Source organism: Poecilia reticulata, chromosome 22 (genome assembly GCF_904066995.2).
Source record: "Poecilia reticulata chromosome 22, P_reticulata-male-v2, whole genome shotgun sequence".
In the NCBI taxonomy this organism is placed as follows: Eukaryota; Metazoa; Chordata; class Actinopteri; order Cyprinodontiformes; family Poeciliidae; genus Poecilia; species Poecilia reticulata.
This window is the reverse complement of record NC_088851.1, coordinates 19,469,354-19,488,805: the sequence shown is the minus strand read 5'-3', so window position 1 is coordinate 19,488,805 and position 19,452 is coordinate 19,469,354. Positions and strand designations below refer to the sequence as shown.

At 39.0% G+C, this 19,452-nt stretch overlaps 1 protein-coding gene across 1 annotated transcript; it reads right to left on the bottom strand.

Moving 5' to 3' along the window:
* Positions 1-70: 70 nt before the first annotated feature.
* atg2b (autophagy related 2B) lies at positions 71-19,280 on the bottom strand. Its single transcript, XM_008400230.3, has 43 exons — positions 19,177-19,280; positions 18,115-18,526; positions 17,122-17,284; positions 16,859-17,011; positions 16,670-16,772; positions 15,960-16,119; positions 15,688-15,867; positions 15,474-15,570; positions 15,227-15,391; positions 14,764-14,915; positions 13,921-14,029; positions 13,577-13,820; positions 13,056-13,218; positions 12,847-12,939; positions 12,553-12,741; positions 11,777-12,050; positions 11,593-11,701; positions 11,323-11,524; positions 9,980-10,122; positions 9,179-9,336; positions 8,158-8,333; positions 7,914-8,064; positions 7,630-7,832; positions 7,043-7,123; positions 6,840-6,946; positions 6,665-6,757; positions 6,509-6,579; positions 6,046-6,122; positions 5,792-5,962; positions 5,569-5,701; positions 4,851-5,050; positions 4,539-4,768; positions 4,331-4,448; positions 3,808-3,999; positions 3,630-3,731; positions 3,468-3,546; positions 3,164-3,374; positions 3,012-3,081; positions 2,847-2,929; positions 2,623-2,744; positions 2,294-2,448; positions 1,696-1,845; positions 71-1,185 (listed from the first exon to the last, which is right to left on the bottom strand). Exons 2-43 carry the CDS (start codon positions 18,274-18,276, stop codon positions 955-957), a joined length of 6,225 nt encoding a protein of 2,074 aa, XP_008398452.2. The 5' UTR covers positions 18,277-18,526; positions 19,177-19,280; the 3' UTR covers positions 71-954.
* Positions 19,281-19,452: the final 172 nt, after the last annotated feature.

The following is a 19,452-nucleotide window of genomic DNA, read 5'->3' as shown; positions in this document are numbered from 1 at the left end:
AAGATATGGCGCTCATGTTTGCAGGGTAAAAATCATAATGGCTCATAGCGCCATAAAAAAATGATGCACATGATCTGAACAGTTTATTTACCTTTAGCCTATTTAATACAATTAATACATTACACTTATGCCCAAGAAAAATTATTCTCCCCACATAAACAATAAAATATGCAAATCCAAATTGTGTGACGCAAATTATCACAACATCCATATTCATTCGCTGAAATAAAAACTGTTAAGACATGAGAGATGCAGATGAATCATTTTTGTAAAAAGCTGCAACTAACGGAAACAAACTAAATATTTAAAAGTGACTTTCTGAATAGCAGCTTTTGTGAAAATAGCACACCTTACAGTTCAAAATAAACCTGTGCAGCTGTACAATGTGTTTGGATTACCTTCCTGCTCATTTATTTGGACATGTAACCCTTCAAGTCACTTAAAAGTGCTTATTAAATAACTTTACACACCTTTGACACATTCGGTTTCAGTTCTTGTCTTAAATTTGCATGGATTACAAAGGTGGAATATTTACAGTAAATAACATAGAACATGTAATAAATTAAACCTCGTACTCTAGTTTTTGCTGACACTAAGTAGTAGTGGTAGAATAAGAACACTATCTGTAAACAGAGCTGCTTGAAAAGGAAGCTAATGAGATGACCTGTCACAATTCTGCTTTCTAATCTGACACAATTTATGTCCGATCAGAATGATATGTGGCTTGCACATTTATAATTTATATAATCCATTTATTGAGCAAAACGGTGTACACTGCTGATGACCATGAAGGCACTGTGAGGGAACCGTTAGCTGGATGGCATCAGGTCACACTGCCACAGGATGAGACTGTTTTTATTTACACCAGAAGTCACTGCCAGCCTTTCCTCAAACACAACCCCCCCCATTCCTGCCTGCATCTGCTTTAAAGTCATGGTTTCATAGCAGTAAGAATCACTCCTCCTCGTGCCTCCATTTCTGTGACTCCTCCTGACGCGCATCGGGGTGAATCTGGTTCCTCATCCCACCCAAGACGTTAGACGTGGCTTCAGTGGCCATGATGAGTGGCTTGACTACAGCTGGTGGCAGCTGGCGGAGGACTCCGCCGACCGCTCCCGTCATCCCACGCTGCTCGTGCTCCCGCGTCGCTGTGTCATAAAGGGTAAGAGCGGTGTCTGTGATGCCCTGTGGGAGGAGACAGCGTACAGTTCTGGTCAGAAGTTCACATGCGGTCATTACCCAGCATGAATATCATCGTATTGATGCTGTTCTTTCAGGGTGGAATGGAAAGATGTCCTTTTTAGTGAATTCTTTTCTTTGTTTTTATTTATTTGTTTATTTCAAACTGATTTTTAAAAACAAAAATAAGAGACAAGAACAAGAGAAAACATGTACACATAATCAGGAACAAAATAGTTAGCTTACCGCTAGATATCTGTTTGAAAACGAGTAGGAAGAAATGAACACTTATTTAATCCTACCCTTTGTCCCAGTTAAATTAAATATAGTACTTAACTTTAATCCACGCATTAATGGTAAGAATTATACATACAGGCTCAAAAATATACATACATCCCACAAAAAAATGCTTAAATGTTCTTTTTTTGATCCTGTGTGAACTAGAAAAAGTTCACAACAAATTGAATTTTAACAGTATGCATTCAAGAGGAATAGTAAGACGAGCTATTTGCTTACCTCTTTCACCACAGTGTAAGCTTTGGCTACACCTTCTCTCAGGTCCACAGGCTGATGAGCAAGGCCATAATGGGAGTACCGTTTTACCCTCTTTGTGTCTCTTTCGTCAGGTACTGGAGAAACCATGTCATAAGCCGTCTCAGCTGCTGCCTAAAGAAACAAAATTTGAATAAATTAAAATAAAACAAATGTGATTTACCTTCCAAAAAACGAGATGGAAATGCTGTGAAGTTTACTGGTAAGTGGTCTGTTTTCGAAGTTGAACATTTGTTGAAGACTAGATCATATTGCAAATATCAGAAGGGCAGAAACGTTGGAAAGAATAGCACTGTATTAGCACTGAGGACTAATACAGCAGACGCTGAAACAGAAAACTGCAGAAGATGTATTTTAAGTGTTTCTCTTTGTCTGTTTTCCTGTTTCTTTGTTTATTATCCATAGGTTAGGGGTCAAACAATGGAAATCATCATCAGCTGTAACTACATTGTGAATTAATCTTCATTAATTCACAATGTCCCTCTTCAGGCTGTAAATGCTTTATAATTTTCACATAATAATAAATGTCCTACGAGAGTGAAAGTATTCAGAACCAGTTTACCTGGATGGTCCGCACCATCCTGTTTGTGAGCTCCAAAGCAGCCATAGCTGTGGAGGTCCCGAAGGAGGCTGTGCCACGCTGAAATCCCCGAACTATCCGGCCGTCCTTTCTGTACTGCTCTATAGGGAGCCACACCAGGTCCCTCAGGCCGTGAACTGAACAGAACAAGAAGTTCACTTAGACGTCACGTGAACAGAAATCCCCAAGTTATCCCAGCCTCAAAGGTAACATGCAAAAAATAAAAAAAAGCGTTAGATGCCAGGGTGACAGTGGGGGTAGTAGTATGAGGAACACATGGAAATGAGCTGGATCCAAAAGTTATTGCTCACCCAGTTTCACCAGAGTGTGAATAGGCGCCACACCACTTAGTATTCCTTGAAGCTGATTGGTCTTTATGTCATTTAGCCACTCATTTATTGCATAGGAAAACAGCTTGTCCACACCAAGCAATCTGAAACACAAAGAAGTGCAAGTTTAGTCTGAAAAATAGGCCATGGTCACAAAGGTAACAGAGCAATGGATCACTGTCTCATAAGATATTCAGGTAACACACCCTTGTCTATAGCAGAGCTGCCGCAGTTTCAGTTCTGAACAATTTAGCTGTGTCAGCCCAAAGATGATTCCTGCAAATGTTCCCTGAAACGAGATGTTACCCCCCAATAATTAATAAAACTCATTTTTAGAAATCATTTATGCACTTTAGTGTTAGATCACATACCTGATCCATCGATACATGTTTCCCATGGTAATCCAGTCGAATTGGAACCTCACAGGTAAACCGAAATTCTCTGAAAGGAGAACGCAGGATTAAACACAAACATACTGCATTGCAATTATTTCTGGCTTAAAATGTTTTTAGTTTCCACTGACCTGAAGAAGATTGGTTGGTCTGAAAACGGAGAGGAAGAAGCTTCGCCATCATTTGCTTCCTCCCTGCCCGACGTTGAGAAACTATTGATACTGATCTGCCTCTGAGCAGGAACTGAAATAATCGGGGCTGGATCCTGGCTCCCAGCGGTCTGTTTGGAGAAGCTGCAGGAGATTTCTGGGGCAGCGACTTTCTTTGTCGTAACACAAACAGCTGTGGAAAAAAAAAAAGTTGAAAACACTCATGAGCTGTGAAACTGTGTTAAAATGCACAACTGTAAAAGTGCCAGTTAATTATCGGGCTTACTTTCTTGAGCAGGAGGGGAGAAAAACTCCACTTCATTTGCAAGACTACTAAAGAAATCCTTCAAGAAGAACAGCGCATCCTTTAAGAAAATCAAAAAATAATATGTTATCGCGTACGCTCAGCATTTTTAACATTGCAAACATCTACATCTGATTGTCATACCTGATCAATATTGAGGCGAAGAGGCATTAGAGAAACACGCAGGGAGCACTCAGGAGGTGCCTGGCCTGACTCGGGACACGTATGCAAAGCCTTAACTGTCAACTAAAAACAAAAAGTACTCATAAAGTTCCAGAAATTCACAAACCTAACAAAGGTCGTAGAATGTTGCCAGTCTCACCATGTTTGAATGGGCTTTTCGAGGCATTTCCTTGCTGGAGTACAAGTACAGGAACTTGTTCATCTGTGAGGTAGCAAGTCTGTCCCGAATCTCCAAGTCCTGCACAGCAAACACCTGGCGGGACACTGGCTGGTCCATCGCTGGACGAGATGCTACATGGGTCTGTGGGTACACCTCATGCTGAAATCTCACCTGGAGAAGTTAAAAGTTAAATACCGAAGGAATTACTATAACATTTAGAAAGAACAACACGATTCTAATGAACGTGGGATGCACAGAAAGATTGGCGAGTGATCAACATCGGAAAGTTAAAAATGTCAACTCTGATTATTTTGTCTTTGGTTTGAAATGTTTAACTGCAGAGCTGTGTAATATAATGAATGTATCCAGAAAATAGAAAAAAAATTGTTTTTAGTAGATCAAAAGCATCTAACATCTGTATTCACAGGTCGAAAATCAACCATAAATATTCTATAATAAACACTTGTTCAATAATAATAATAATCATAATAATAATAATAACCTTGCTGAGTTGTATCTCCATCAGGACATCAGGGTTTCTTCCTCTTCCTCCTCCAATACGGCCCAAACTCTTCACTTGTCTAACTGGAGTTTGAGATGGGGAGGTATGAGGAGTCGATCTACAACACACAGCGAGGGACAAAAACCTTAGAGAGCATGCTTCCTACCCTCTATGCAAGTTCTGAGAGAAACCAACAAGAATGGCTCACCCCCGGCTTCGGGCAGGTGAAGCAATGCACGCCGAACTCCCAAAGTCTTTTCCTCCGTAAAGATGCCAGATGACAGAAATCTCCCTAATGAGGTAGCGGACCTCTGGAATGGGGAAGTTCATGGCTCCACGACTGGAATCGTTCCCTTCCAAAGGCTGACTGAAGTGATCGTCCTTGATTTCCACTGGATCCAAGGTGAGCTGTTTTACCACAGGCTCCTGGTCTTGATCCTGTAACACAAACACTCTTAAAGTGAAGCAACACACGTTTTACATACAAAAAAAGCAAACATTTGAGTCAGTAATTCTTTACCTCTCCTCTGGAATCAGGAGTTTCCAAAATGCAAAAGTCATCCGTCTCTTGGGCCAGGTTGGGCGCAGGCGTGATGAGCGGAGAGGGAAGAATGGGGTACGTGGGACTTGTATCTTGGCTTAAATTCCCACTCTCATCAGGGAACAGGAAGAGGTCTGAGCGGGGTGGGTCATGGTCATGAGTCTCTTCCTCATGGGAACCTATATATAATTAAAAATGTAAGCAAACAGCGGATCCATCATTCTAATCAAACTGGAATAAAAAGGTCCGTAGGTTGTCGTTTCTGCACATTTTCATGCAGAAAATCTGTCAAAATAGGCGTCTTGACCTTTTTTTGGAGAGAAATACTATTAGAGTATTTATAAACTTTAAACTTTTCTACATTTTGTCACATTAAAACAACAAAATCCAATGATATCCCGAACTTCTTACTTTATCTGTACATACAGACAACACAATTGTGTCATTTAATAAGGCGTCATTCTGCTTCCACTGCAGAAATACGTGCCATTTTTTTTTGGTTTACCACATTAAATCTAAGAACATTATCACCATTTTCTTACAATTTAAAGCCTTAACTACTAGCATTTCCAGTTTAAATTAAACCACATACTAATTAGCTAAACTGGGAATTAATCATGTATTTCCACACAGTGATATTTTAACAGTAAACCACTACATTCTTAATGAATTTTCTTTAACTGAGGGAAGTCTGAACCATTTTGTTGCGGGCATGGCGCTTGCTGCCCGTCCGTCTCCTCCATAGCTTCACTCATCAGGTCCTGCAGCATCTGCAGCTCCTTCTCAGCAAGCAGCGGGATCTGAGATGTTGGTCTGCTGGGAACCTCCGCCTGTCAAAATATTTTTTAAAAATCATTAATTTAAGAATGATATTTCTTTTAAACATTTTGTGCAGCAGCAGCTCAGGAGTTGAATGTCACCTTGTTTTTTTGTGTGGTGCTGCTGCGCTTGGTCTCCAGTTCCTCCGGGGGCATCAGGTCTCCATAGCTGGCCACGTACTGGATGAGGTTCATCAGGGCAGCGCAGGAGTCCGAACACGTTCTGATGTGGATCACATCACTGGAGCAGCGCAGCTCAAATCTGGGCTCTGACTATCACCCCACAAACAAAAACAAAACAAAGATCAGACTTTATCCTTTCAGTGAAAAATCCAATTTAGAGTTGATAAATTTACCAATTTTCCATCTGCTCCAGGTTTGACAGCTGTAATCCTCAGCTCTAGTGTCCCCATGTCTACAACCTGAACATAGTCTGTCATAAAAAAGAAACAATAATCAGAACAGTAAGCAAGAAACATTTAAACACAATACTTTAACACAAGAATGTTTTCTTTACTAAGACGTTACTGCAAATATCTCTGCTGAGGTCAGACTTTTACTGCAAAACCAGTGATGGATGAAAACAGCAATTAATGATGGACAAAGGAATATATCACAGACAAATAATATTCAAGGAGATTGCTGCATGTTTGGGCAGACGGCTTTATGGAGAAAGGACAAGCTGATGGATAAAACGTGTAGACAATGGGAATGATATCTTGTACTCTAATTTTCTTTTTCCAAATTTAGCCAGGCCAAACTAAATCCAACTCCATAAATTTCAAGACGGAGTCCTAAATGTTGACAAAAACAACTTACCCCGCGCAAGATTAACAGAAACCATATTATTCTTGTCCGAGAGGAACAGAGCAGCTTCATCCAAAATTATTCTGCAAGAAAAATGTTTTAAAACCTTGTTTTTTCAAACGGATTTAAATAAATATTTCTCAAATAACAAAAAAAAAGCAGCCAAACCTTAAGGTTGAAGATGAATTGTCTAAGGAGACGCTGCTGGAGATGCTAAATGTTTCTACAAACACCAAAGATCTGAGTGGCAGGTAGAGAGGTCTGACAAGATAAAGATTGTTCTGTTAATATTCTTTACTAATAAAGATATGCTTATTAACAGTCAGTGTGAAATCTGCTTTACTTGTAGTCTAATGAGCAACTCCAAAGGTGTAAATGTAGAGTGGTGACAGACATGGGAGGGGCGTAACCCAACACTGGCTCAGCCGAAACATTCAGAAAGTCAACAATCTGTGTCAGAAAAACACAAATTATTTAATGTCTGCCTGTCTTAAGAGATTTCTAAACTTGGCGTGTGATTTTTTGTTTTGTTTTGTTTTGTTTTACCTGATCATACCAGCCCAGATTAGGTGGCACCACTCTGTGCTGCAGTGTGGCTCCTCTCACTCCAACAGCAACCAGAAACTCCTGCATGGGCAAAAAACAATGCCACTGAAGCGAGAATATTTCACTTAAATATTCCACAAGTTAAGAAATACTTAATTAGCTTTACTTATCTTTTATATCAGATTCCATATAAAACAGACACCCTGTGAGTTTCCTCAAATTAAATTTCAGACTTTTTAAAAGACTATTTTTGATTTAAATTACATCACAGCACAAGCATGTTTTCAGCTCTGGTTTATGGTTCAAATGCTTTTAGAAAAGAACAGAAATATTCTTTACTTTCCTACAGTGGGAAAATTCTGGTGTCATAGCAGCAAGCTAAGGTAAGTGGGAGAATGCAGATTAACACCAAGTTTTAAAAAAACAAACATTTTCTTTACCTTATTAATATCTTAAAAAGCTTGAATACGAAAACCCTTTTACCCTCCAATTCTGTTTAACTAGACTGAACATAAAACTCTTTGGTTGTTCGTACGATAGTTCATTAACTGGTGAAAATTTCAGGAAGGTCAATCTGAATGTCTGACCTTGAGGTTGCGTTCTGCGCTCTGTGATGAGATTTTGACAGCGACTGACACCATGCTGCGGGCCTCCAGACCGATACCCTCCGAGGGGGTCGAGGCCCTTTCTGAAGAAGTCTCTGATTGGTAGATGGTCGGCTCCAGCCAGTGGGGATGTGTCCTGCATGGCAACTTGATGTCTAAGACATTGATGCCTCCATCTAGGAGTCCTGGGTGGATTAATAAATATGACATATTTACAGTGATGTTCAATAAACTTAGTTATAAGGAGGAATTACATAAAGTGGTACCTTGCTGGTACATGCAAACGCTGCTAGTGTGAAAGCAAATGTAGTGTTGGTCCTTGAAGCCTTCATACTGAGTGACGCTGAACAAAACGGCATTTTTCACCTCAATCCAGAACTCCCCATGTTTGTTTCTTAGTAAAGATTTATCTTCTTCCTGAAAAAAAAACAAACAAAAAAAAACTAATGAAGCACATATGAAAGGTTTTTAGAGCTGTTTGATTTAAAGGCAATATCTAGCAGATTTTACCTTAGAGTTTGTCTGAAGCGCCACTAATCCATGATTAACAGAGAGGATGACAGAGAAGAGGCTCTGGGAGGTTTTGCTGTGCACTTTGGGCTTTTTCTTCTTTCGAGATCTGAAGCCTAAATCCGAGGCAGGACAGTAGTAATGCATAGTCTCCTCCTCTGAGCCACTGGTCTCCTCTGAAAACAAGGAGAGATGGTTTGAACATGATCTCATAAACACATCTGAGATCCTGAAATATCATATGCAAAACAGTAGAAATCAATATTACGTGACATCAATTATTAATGTTATTAATGATGTTTTGTGATGGTTTTCTACGTTCTACAGAAGGGGCAAGGCAAAGTAAGGTATAGCAAAATTTGATGTTTTGCAAAGTCTCTGACAAACATCCAACAAATCTGACTGGTCCAATAATAAAACACTAATTAAGAAAAGAAAATCCCACAATTTTAACATTATTTAACATAAAAAAATATAAGGCAACCTTTATTTCAATTAAATAGATCAATAACTCATTGAGCCATTAGGAATAATATTTGTTACACTGAAACAATCCAATCCAGTCAAATCGTGTTAACGTTAATGACTTTCCTGCTCAGGTTAAATGCTTAAATACAAAATACAAAGAAAGTTACAAAAATAATTCCTAAATTATGTTCTCGCCAAGTTTTCAGAAATTTAGTAATTAGAAATAATTTTGTTAATTCGAACTAACCTGAAACAAGAAAACTGCAGTATTGTTTAACTTCAGACAGTGAGAAAAAAAAAAATTTTTTTTTTTACAAGGTGCATGAAAATACCTGGTTTCAAATGTAACATTTCCCAAACGTAGGCTTTTAATCAGACTTTACATTACACTTTATTACAAAACTGCAGCTTGAATATCAGTAACTTTAAAGGACTTTGTACAGAAATCAAGACATTTCTAAACCTTGAACACACCTAAATGAAATCCAAGCATTTCGAAGGATGTCAAGTACCTGTAAGAAGTCTGAATATGAGACGGGTAATTTAATCTTACCCTCAGGGCCAGTAGAGCGAAACTGGCTGAAACTGTCTTTGGAGTAAGTGTTAATCAACTGGCTGGCAACAGAGAGTCCAACTCCATACGGCATGCTTTCTATGGTTTCCACTGGGGATGGGGCCGTGGGCTCCCACAGCAGGAGGTCATTGCTTATCCTAGAACATGGAGAATGCGTGTTTTATTTCATGAAACTGTGCACAGGACAGTGCAGGCCACAGTTATTGGTATGCATAATGAAGATGCCTGATTTTTCATTGCAGTGGTGCAATTTTACAGTGAAAAATCAACCCTTAATCTGAGAGCATGAATTCAGTGGCAAAAACAAAAATCATTGCACCTAATAATCAATTGTTTAAAAAATATTGAAGGTTTACTTTTATTATTGTTTCAACTTGATCAGTTTCTAGGAACTTCTAATTAGTAGTTTATGACTTTCAGTTCCTCAAGGGTTTAAATATGATGCGACTCAAAGGCTCATTAATTTTAACCACTGGGGTGGATGAGGACTGAAATAATACACAGTGGGGAGGATGTTAAGGGAATTAAAATATCTCCAAAAGTTATTTTTATCTTAACTGCGGCAACAAGTTGTTTGTGAAAGATACAGAACAAAACCCTTGTCTGTTCTACAATAACATGTAAAAACGTGGGGTTTTTAACGGCTTTGATCAGTTGAGACTAAGATTTTGTTCTCTGTTGAAAAACTCGTGCAGATAAGAGGACGGTTAACATGTTTTAACTACCAGTTAATAACAACATTTGTCAAGTTATTGTGTTTATTTTTAATAGATGATGAACCTGTTGTGTAGTTTCTCATAGAAAGTCTTGCCGGGCAGCGCCAGCTGTACATTAGGGAAACACAGCTCCAGGATGAAGCGAGAGTTGTTCATGGTTTTTTCCTGGAACTCCGTCATTTCGCCAACATCACCAGGAATAATCATCTGCAAACAGAGAATCGCATTCATCTCGTCACCACCTGTTTTGTCCACAGATCAGATTTGCAAAACATGGTCCTCATTTGCGTAAGAATTCATCAGTCAAACATGCTAATATGTTGACCAGAGCATATCCTCTCTCCAAGATGCAAATTTCTGCACCTGGATAAACCACACTTGCCTCTCAAATGTTAATATTAAATCTTTGGAACATGCAACAGAGTGAAAAAAGTGGATTTTTGCAGATTTTACTTTTTAATTTTTAAAGGAGAAAAGTGATGTGTAAAGGATGGATATTTAGTATGTATCAAGTTGTAATAGCTGTTTCCTGTTTGTTACTCTGTTCTGACATAATATTTGCACTTTAAAACATGCATGCAGCTTCTAAAGAGAAATACCTTAAATATAGCTTTACCATGTTCACATTTATTAAAAAGCTAAATCCAGATTTGGCCTTTAGTTATCTACAACAAAAAACTCAAGATTACAAGCAGAAAAAACAGAAGCCTTCCTATTCCTGTTGGAGAGACAGACAGGAAGACGGCTACAGATGTTCTAAAAATAACTACAATATTTTTTTACATTTAACTCAGCTTGTTTTTCTTCAAATCTTTAGTACATTTAATGTTTTCCCTCAAGAAAAGAACATTTTTTACACGATTCTTGTTTGAGATTGACATGACCTCTAGTGGTGATGGGGAAGACTGTGAGAAAAATTAAATCCTATAACTTCGCCCTCTTCCCCCTCACCAATTATTACAAAATATTTCATGGCCAACAGAATCTAGCACTCAGCGGACTGTTCTGATTTCCTGCTATGCCATGGGAAAAAAACTATTAGAATTTTAAAAGTGAGACATATTATAAAGTTTTTACAGCGCAAACATTACACTTGACAAGCAAAAGTCATTGTAGTAAAAGATAAACTTTAGAAACATGGCGACCCTACATTTTGAATGGTAATTATTATTCAAAGGAGGTCAATGGAAAATTTGGTTTGGACTTTGACTAGGCCATTCTAACATTCCAAGACTGCCCTGTGTTCAAAGTCATTATGACTTGTGTTGTCTTTTATTGACTAGAGCATCTTAATACACATTTTGTGTATTGTGTTGCTAAAGAAACCAAAATGGGGAAAAGTTCAAGGAACATGAATTTAGACATGATGTAAGAATTATGATTTGTTGCACTTCACTTCTGACTCACCTCCTCAGTCTCATACATAACCTTGCGTGAAGAAAAGGGCGACGGCTCTGGTTTCCCAAAGTCACACACGTCCTTCAACGAATGAGCAGCGCCTTCGTCCTCCTCTTCCTCAAGTGAATGATCCTCAGCCCCTTCATCATCTTCAGCCGTCACACGCTCCAGTATTGAATGGACCGTGGTGGGATTCATCTTCAGGACGACCCTGTTCAGAGGAATTATCTGTCACTACAAATCGGGGCTCAATGGACTCGCCGGTTTGAGTGAACGTACCTCGGCCAGTCAAACTTCACACTCTCAGACGTCATCATGTCTCCTTCCATGTTGTGGGAAACCCTGAGGAAACGGGCAGCGGGTTGATCCGGCTCCTCCTGGAACTTTCCTGCACCATGACAACAACACCAAGTCAATGGCAGTTTCATAATCACATTTTCTTTCTTTCTGACAAAAGACGAACCAGTAAGTTCCTTGAAGGTGAGCTCCATTTTGGTTTGGTTGGGTGAGCTTCCACCCATGAACTCTGTTTTCATCTCCAGGTCTTCCAGCTCCATAAGCAGAACTTCTTTCTGCAGGGACTTCTTGAACCAGGGGCCTCTCTCCTGATCTGAACGCAGGTCGGGGATAGGGAAGCGCACAGAGAGGCCGAGAACCGGAGCATTCACGGTCAGTGATATGTGACAGTTGGAGGGAGTGTGGGTGTCGTCCAGGAAAACCTCTGCAAAGGCTTTGTGCTGAAAACGATCCAAGAAATCCATGCGTCAGAAAAAAACATAACAAATGTTTACAATAATAGCTTCCCTTTCTTTAATCCTAATCTTCTTTCTTTAAAACTGCATTTCTCCCCTCAATCCATGCATGTTTCTAAAAGTTTCACATACTTTTCCATCTGTGTGTCCTGTTTTCCTTCCCCCTTTACTTTCCTCTGTTACTCCATCATCCATTTAGTCCATCATTCGTACAATTCTTTCTCTACTTTTCCTTTCTAAATTCACTTCCCATGTCCTCCTCCCATTTCTTCCTTTCTGTTTTTGAAAGTTTTATGCTTCAAACCTGATCGCAATATAAATATCAAACTAAAAAAGGGAATCGTATCACTGAAAATCTGGGAAGGTCTGTACTGAAAATGTGTAAGAAGGCTGATATAATGGTACGAGCCTTTTATTTTAATAAACAGCTATTTCATAGTTACTTTTTTTATGAAACCGCTTAATTCAATAAACATCTGCAACTTACCAAACTGATGTGTTTGTTGTAAGATGTGTACAAGTGGGAGGCCATCATCTCCGTGGTTGCCAATTTCTGAGGCTGCAGCAGAGAGTTGAGACGGTCGACGATGCTGATGTCCAGCTCGGAGTGTACAGGACCCAGCTCCACCCGGATCTCGGCTTTCCTGGGTATTGTGCTGAGACGCACCTGGCCTGCCTGAACAGAACAGCAAACAGCAAGCTAGTGGGCCATGCAGAAACGGTATTGCATGATAAAGTGTCGATTTAATTTATTCATTTATTTATGATTAAAGGTGAACACCTGAGGGCCTCTGCGCTCAGCCAGTTTGTACAGCAGGTGAAGGCAGGTGGAAAGAGATGCTTCATCATTGACTGGGGTCTCAAAAGTTAAGAGCTGAGGTGTGACAGAAAAAAATTTTTTTTTGTTTTTTTATCTCTTCCAAACTGAAGCTTTGACTGTCCTGGATAGACAGTGTTCAAACAAGAGTGAAAGAAAAGCTTAATACTGACCTCAGTGTACTGGATTCCTCTGTGGTTTCCACCAACAGGAGGCTCTGAGGGAAACAGACACTCAACAAACTCCATCTGGCTCAGGGAGATGTCAGTCCTGAAAGTCCGCAGGTTTGATCCCTGACAGTGCTCGTAGTTTATCTTCAAACCCTGGCCAACAAACCTGCAAACATGGGCCCATGTTATGAACACAGCCATTGATCTAGTACAAGGGTGTTCAAAGTGAGGCCCCGGAACCATTTGTGGCTCCTGGACTGATTTTGTGCGGCCACCCCGACCACAATTCAATAATGAATTAAATAAAGAAAAAAGCACAGCTTTTAAATTAAAATCTACTTACAAAGATCTTAGATGCAACACAAAATTATCATTTTTCCAAGTTTTTTTGGTTTTCTATAGTTGTCATGGTAATATTATACTATTATAATACTTTGTCCCACATGACAAAAAGTTTGGACACCCCTGAGCTAGTTAAAAAAAGGCACTCTAGACTGTTATAATTAACTGTAAACAGCGTTTACCTTAGATGATCATGTGGACAAGCCTGATCAAACATCGATCGAGACCGAAGGAAAGCGTCCGGAGAAAGCTGGCCCGGGCCTTGTGCGCTGAAAAAATGTCCAGCCATGGGTCCAACTGGGCTGGGGGCGGCATGTGGAGGTGGCAGAGGGTCAATGTGGAGGACGGAGACTGCAAAGCCACTCAGCGACAGCTTTAGCACCAGCTCTGGTCTTGATTCATCCCCGTGTGTTTTTGACGAATGGGCTGAAAATGGAAACAATTTTTATTGTTTTATCTTTATCTTGCTTTTCCAGATAAAGCAAAGAAAAAAAAGGGTGTGTCTAATTATTTAAAGCATGCTTACAGGTTTGTCTCAGTAGTTTCTGAGGGAGCTGTGAATCCCGCGACTGGGCAGAGGATTCACTCGTCCGTTTCTCTCGTCGCGGTACATCCATGTAGTCATCCCACAGAGCCTGAAAGCACAGGCAGATATCCATGCTGAAAATAACATCCTAATGCAACAATCTTAAAGTGGATTTCAGTGATTCATTTCAGAATCCAGGTAGTTTTAGACCATTAAAAATATTTCAGTAATTTATCGAGAATCAGAAAAAGAAAAGTAGGCTTTGAAATTCAACCAAAAAACATGGCATGACAGACACTTCACCAGCTACAGAAGAGGTTGTAATGCAAACAGAAGCATTAACTTGATTTTCATAATTTTTTTTATTGTACTCAAATATATTTGACCTGCAAAACTGATTTGCCAATTATTGTATTGCTAATTGAGAAAGGAACATTTTTAGTCCATGAAGTCCTGCAATCCTTAAGGGAAATCAGGATTTATTACTTATTTAATGTTTTATTTAAGTTTGCATGGAAAGAGAAATCTGGTAATTAGCAAACCTATTCCATACAGGAAAAAAGGATAATTTCAGTGGATGGACAGACAGCTGGATGGATGGATATGTTTAGACAAAAAGAATAGAAATAATGACCGGAAATACTATTTTTTTCACACACACTACTGTTTATCCATTTATATCCTAACTTGTGAAATATTTCAGTCAAATTCCAGACAAACAGACCGCACAGGAACCCTGAGGATCATCCTGACCATTTAATAAACCTCAAATTACACCAAGTTCCAATGTGTTCAAGAACACTAAACGAGAAGATCAAAGTTTGATTAGCATGTGGGACTCACTGCTGCATTTCCAGATGGAGACTCTCCAGGCGAGGCAGAGTAGTTGCTGTTGAGAGACAAGTCCAAGTCAACAGTGGGCGGTTCTCCGAGAGGAGGGAGGGACGACAAGCTGTGAGACATGTCCATGTCAGCCATGGAGAAGAACACGTCATCTACAGCAAGAAACAAAACAGGTTTTATTAAACACAATGTTGTTTAAATCTGTTTCAGACTCATTTATATTCAAAAGTCCAACTTAAGTTAATGAAAAGTTTTCGATTCTTAGTGTGAACTTTTCGTGACCAAAGCCTAGAACCACACTTCCAGGATCCAAAATACACACTGGTGTTTCAATTTCTGAACAAAATATGACATTTGAAATAAATCAGATGCAAAATGAGGTGGATCATACTGTTTGAGCTGTATGTTATCGTCACATGTAGAGCAATTATAGAATATCGATGAGAGAGCATTTTGTTCCAACCTCGACTCGATACAGTTCTGGTGGTCTGGCTGTCGAAAAGGTCTGGGTCTGCTCCTGGAACAGCGGTGTCTTTCTTCAGACATCGGTTCAGCTCCAAATGGAGACGATACTCATCCTCTTGTTGCATGGGACGATTTTTTCTGTCCTTATTCCATTCTTGTGCACCTTAATGTTAAGATCAGGAAATGTTTTTAAACAGCTCATTTTGGTGAAGATTATTTCAGCCATTTATCATCTACGTTCTCACCTCCTCCAGAAAAGGCTCCAAATAAATCCAAGAGTAGATGAACTTGGCGTGGGGAGAGCAGGATAAGCAGTTTATCAATGTGTCCAACAACATCCAACTGAGAAGAAATACCACCAGAAAAACAGAGATTTGAGTACTATTCCAATTTTTTTTAACAAAAAATACAGAATAAATATCAATAATTTATTTATAATACAGATTTTTGTTCATTTACCTTTGCACCAGGCAGAGCTAGGTTGTTTTTCAGAGTGAGGGACAGCTCAATTTTACCACTGAGGCTTCCGACCTGCACAGTCTCAAAGGGGGTTATGGAGGACAGAGGCTCTGTAAACTGTGGATGGGGCTCACATATAATTTTGGGATTCCAGCTGGGGGAAAGCTTTGGCTCAGTTTCCTGTAAAATAAGAGAATTCTGTGTTAAAAACAAAAAGAAAAAATGGTGCTGAGCCGCAACTTTCTGGGAGCTGAAATACTGGAGGCACCAACCGGAGGGGTGGGTGAGGATCTGCAGTCGCGAGACATGACTGAGAACTCGTCCCAGAATACAGTGATTCCTTCCATCTGCATGTTTTTATGGGCGAATGTGGTTGGCTGATGCACATTTACACTTGGACTCTCTTCCCCGGTTTCATCGCAGTACACAATCCTGCACAAATGTACAAAATGAAGTTACACAACTATATTCATTTTCCTTGCACAATCGTGTTGTTACAACCCCAAGCTGGGTTATTCTGGATTTTACATGACAGACCAACATAAAGTAAAGCATAATTGAGATTTTTGAACCCAGATAAGTACAGAAAAATGGTGGAAGAAGATATTAAAAATATTCACTAGTAAAAATGACTCAAACTCCAAACAGAAATCCAATCCAGAACCTGTGACTTGATAATTGTTGCAAGACTTTTTGGCAAAGAATAGGCAAAAAAGTTACATGTAAATTACTTTTTACAAAGAATGACGTTTGGTGGTGAATACAACTGCATTTTTGCACTTTTCTTCATACAAACTTGTATGACCATGTATGATTTTCCTTCCAACGATACGCTATACTGTGTTGGTATATCATATAAAATAAACCCAAATCATGAAAGTAAATTTTATGGTTGTAATGTGATGTACTGTAGAAAATTTCAAGGAGTGTGGATACTTAGAGTTAGGAAATACCATTGTGTGTCATTAATCCAGTTACTTACTTCCTGATTCGAAGTTCAAGTGCAATTCCAGTTTTAGAATTTTCCGGAATGTGTTCGACTCGGAGAACGGTATCCAAAAACGTCACTTTGACTCGTCTCAAAACTGCATCACAATAGAAAACAAAAATTATGTGACCGTTTTTGTATTTTTCACTAAACTTTCTGATAAAGAGTGTAGATATAACATACCTGTTTCTATTGTCTCTGCAAACTTCTCCAATCCCTCAAAAGGCTGAAAGCTTTCTCCCATATCGTCAGTGAGTTTTTGGCTCAGGCATTCCTTGGCGAGCTGCATGCTGCTTGTCATGAAACTGGACCAGTACATGGGCTCAGTGCCAGAAGCTGGAGGAACAACGATATTTTCACGTTTAAATATGGCATGTTTACTTAACCTAAGCCCCTTCCTACTTCAGGCATATGGTAAAGATAGACACAAATTAGCATCTCCTTACCCGCTCTCGGTCTTGGTCTTAGCACCATCTCCAAACCCTTGACCTCCAGGGCACAGTTTTCCTGTAGCAGCGCTGCCCATGGAACGGTCAGAGATATCGTCTGGATGAACCCTGCAATTACCTCGAAGGGAGCATCCGCCGTCTCCAGGAGCTCATTGAGAGACTACAGGACAAGACGGCAAGCATTTTTAGTTCCAGTAGAAGACATGCTGGCAGAGATCAATTTCCAGTTTTCTTTGCTAATTCCACTTTTTTCTAATTACTATAACACATTAAAGAGAAGATTTGCTGCACATAATATAGATATCAACATTGATTCCAAATAAAAATGGAGAAATTGTGATTATTCCCATTTTTACCAGTTTTATTAACCATAGAAAACTGTATCAGGGAACATTCTTTTGACTGATGCATTTATAGATCAAAAATAGTGTCTGTTTATAGTTTTGACTCATTTTGGTATAGAAGAAATATCAAATATATCTCACTATCTGCCCTGCCAATAACCAATCAAAGCCACTTAAGAGACATCTGATTTTGATCTCGACCCGACTCATTGGTGCATCTTATTTAATATTTGTTTTTATCAAATAGCCCACAAACCAAAGAACGAAATAAAATAAAGTCATTATTGTAAAATTATTACAATTCCAGTTATTTTGCCCTCAGGACACAAACCCTCATATTAACTCACCAGCAAGAAACTAAACGTTTTGGTAATTAAAAAAAGATTTGATATGTTTTTAATCCTATTTATAAAACTGTTTATGTTTCATATGACAAATATTTATTGTAGATTAGTGAAAAATAACACTTTACTTTTAAGTCATTTGGAAAAAGTGGCGTGGCAAGTTTGAACAGATTTACCTCAGCTACTTTGTATGTGAACATTGCATCTCGGTTAGTATGAACTCATTACACAATGTAACACTTGGGTTCCACAATTCAACAAAATAAATGCTCTTAAAATTGTAAATGTAACACAACACATACCCATTTATCCAGTGGTACTTGTGCAAGAGACCCAGTGCCTTGATAAAGATCAAGGCTGAGCTGATCCAAGCTTAGTTTCTCCTGCAGAAAATTCCCCAGGTACCGATGAAGGAGGTACCTGCAGGCCCGCTTTTTGATGGACTCTGAAAATGGCCAGGGCATCTTAACTTGTTGGTTGAACAGTGAGGTGGTAACAAAAGTGGCTGTGAGACTGCGGAGCTGCTAAATTGAGATTATTCAGACAGCTGTGTAGGAATCAATTATATTACAATTGTGTCATCCTTTTGACTGTAAGGTACTGAACAAATGTGAGCTCAAACATCCTTCACATCCCAAGATCTGGGACACGCTGGAGGATGTGTTGACACTCAGAGATCTATGTGGGAATTGATCCGACTCCAGTTTGCTGCACCTACAGAAAGGATATACAGAAGACCCCCCTTCCATTTGTAATTGGAAACCAAAACATGTGACTTGACACAAATAATAAAAAACAATAATAATAACAAGAAGTTTTGTCTGTTTATACTTTGTACATTTATTAAACTGCTCCAGATCGAAAGTGAAATGACATTTCTAAATAAGCGTGAAGTATTTTGACGTTGTGAGTATAAGTATTCTCCTTTCTCAAACTCATATATGCTTGCGAAATAGCCGTGAGCGTCACAGAAATAAAAATAAAAATCTCTGTCGGGCCTTAGCTCTGTACACAAAAACACAGCTGTCATTGACCGACCGGACATGTGCTTTGACTACCGGTTAGACAAAGGCAAGTCATTAAGCTAGCTGATGTTTAGCAGCCTATTAGCATAGTGGATACACTGAAACTGAAGCATTCACAGCCTTCATAGCCGGCCGGTTGCTAACGTCAAGCTAAGATTGTAGCATTGAGCTAGTTAGCAAGCTAGCTAAGATAAAACCAAACATTTCTTCTTTTATCAACACTTTAACGTTATATTCATAATTGCATATATACACAATAAAAGCATATCAATTACACATGCTAAAAGTTAAGCATTTAATAAGCTAATAATGATTACATTAAAGCAGCACGTAAGTTACCTTCTGATTGAGTTGTTTACAAACACTTTCATGACTTCGCACCAATGGACAATGCTGCATTCGAAACCCCTCGGAAATAAAATATTTAAGCTCAAAGAATTATGTTTTCATACTATAGAGAGAATGAAAGGATTGTATTGTCCATAAATTCTGGGTTAAGCACTGCTCTTTGTTGATTGATTGGTTTAAAAATGTATTTTCCTAATTTTTCACTCAATTTTATGCATTCTCAATTGTCAACTGCTTGTGAATGCAGCATAATCACGATCACACTCA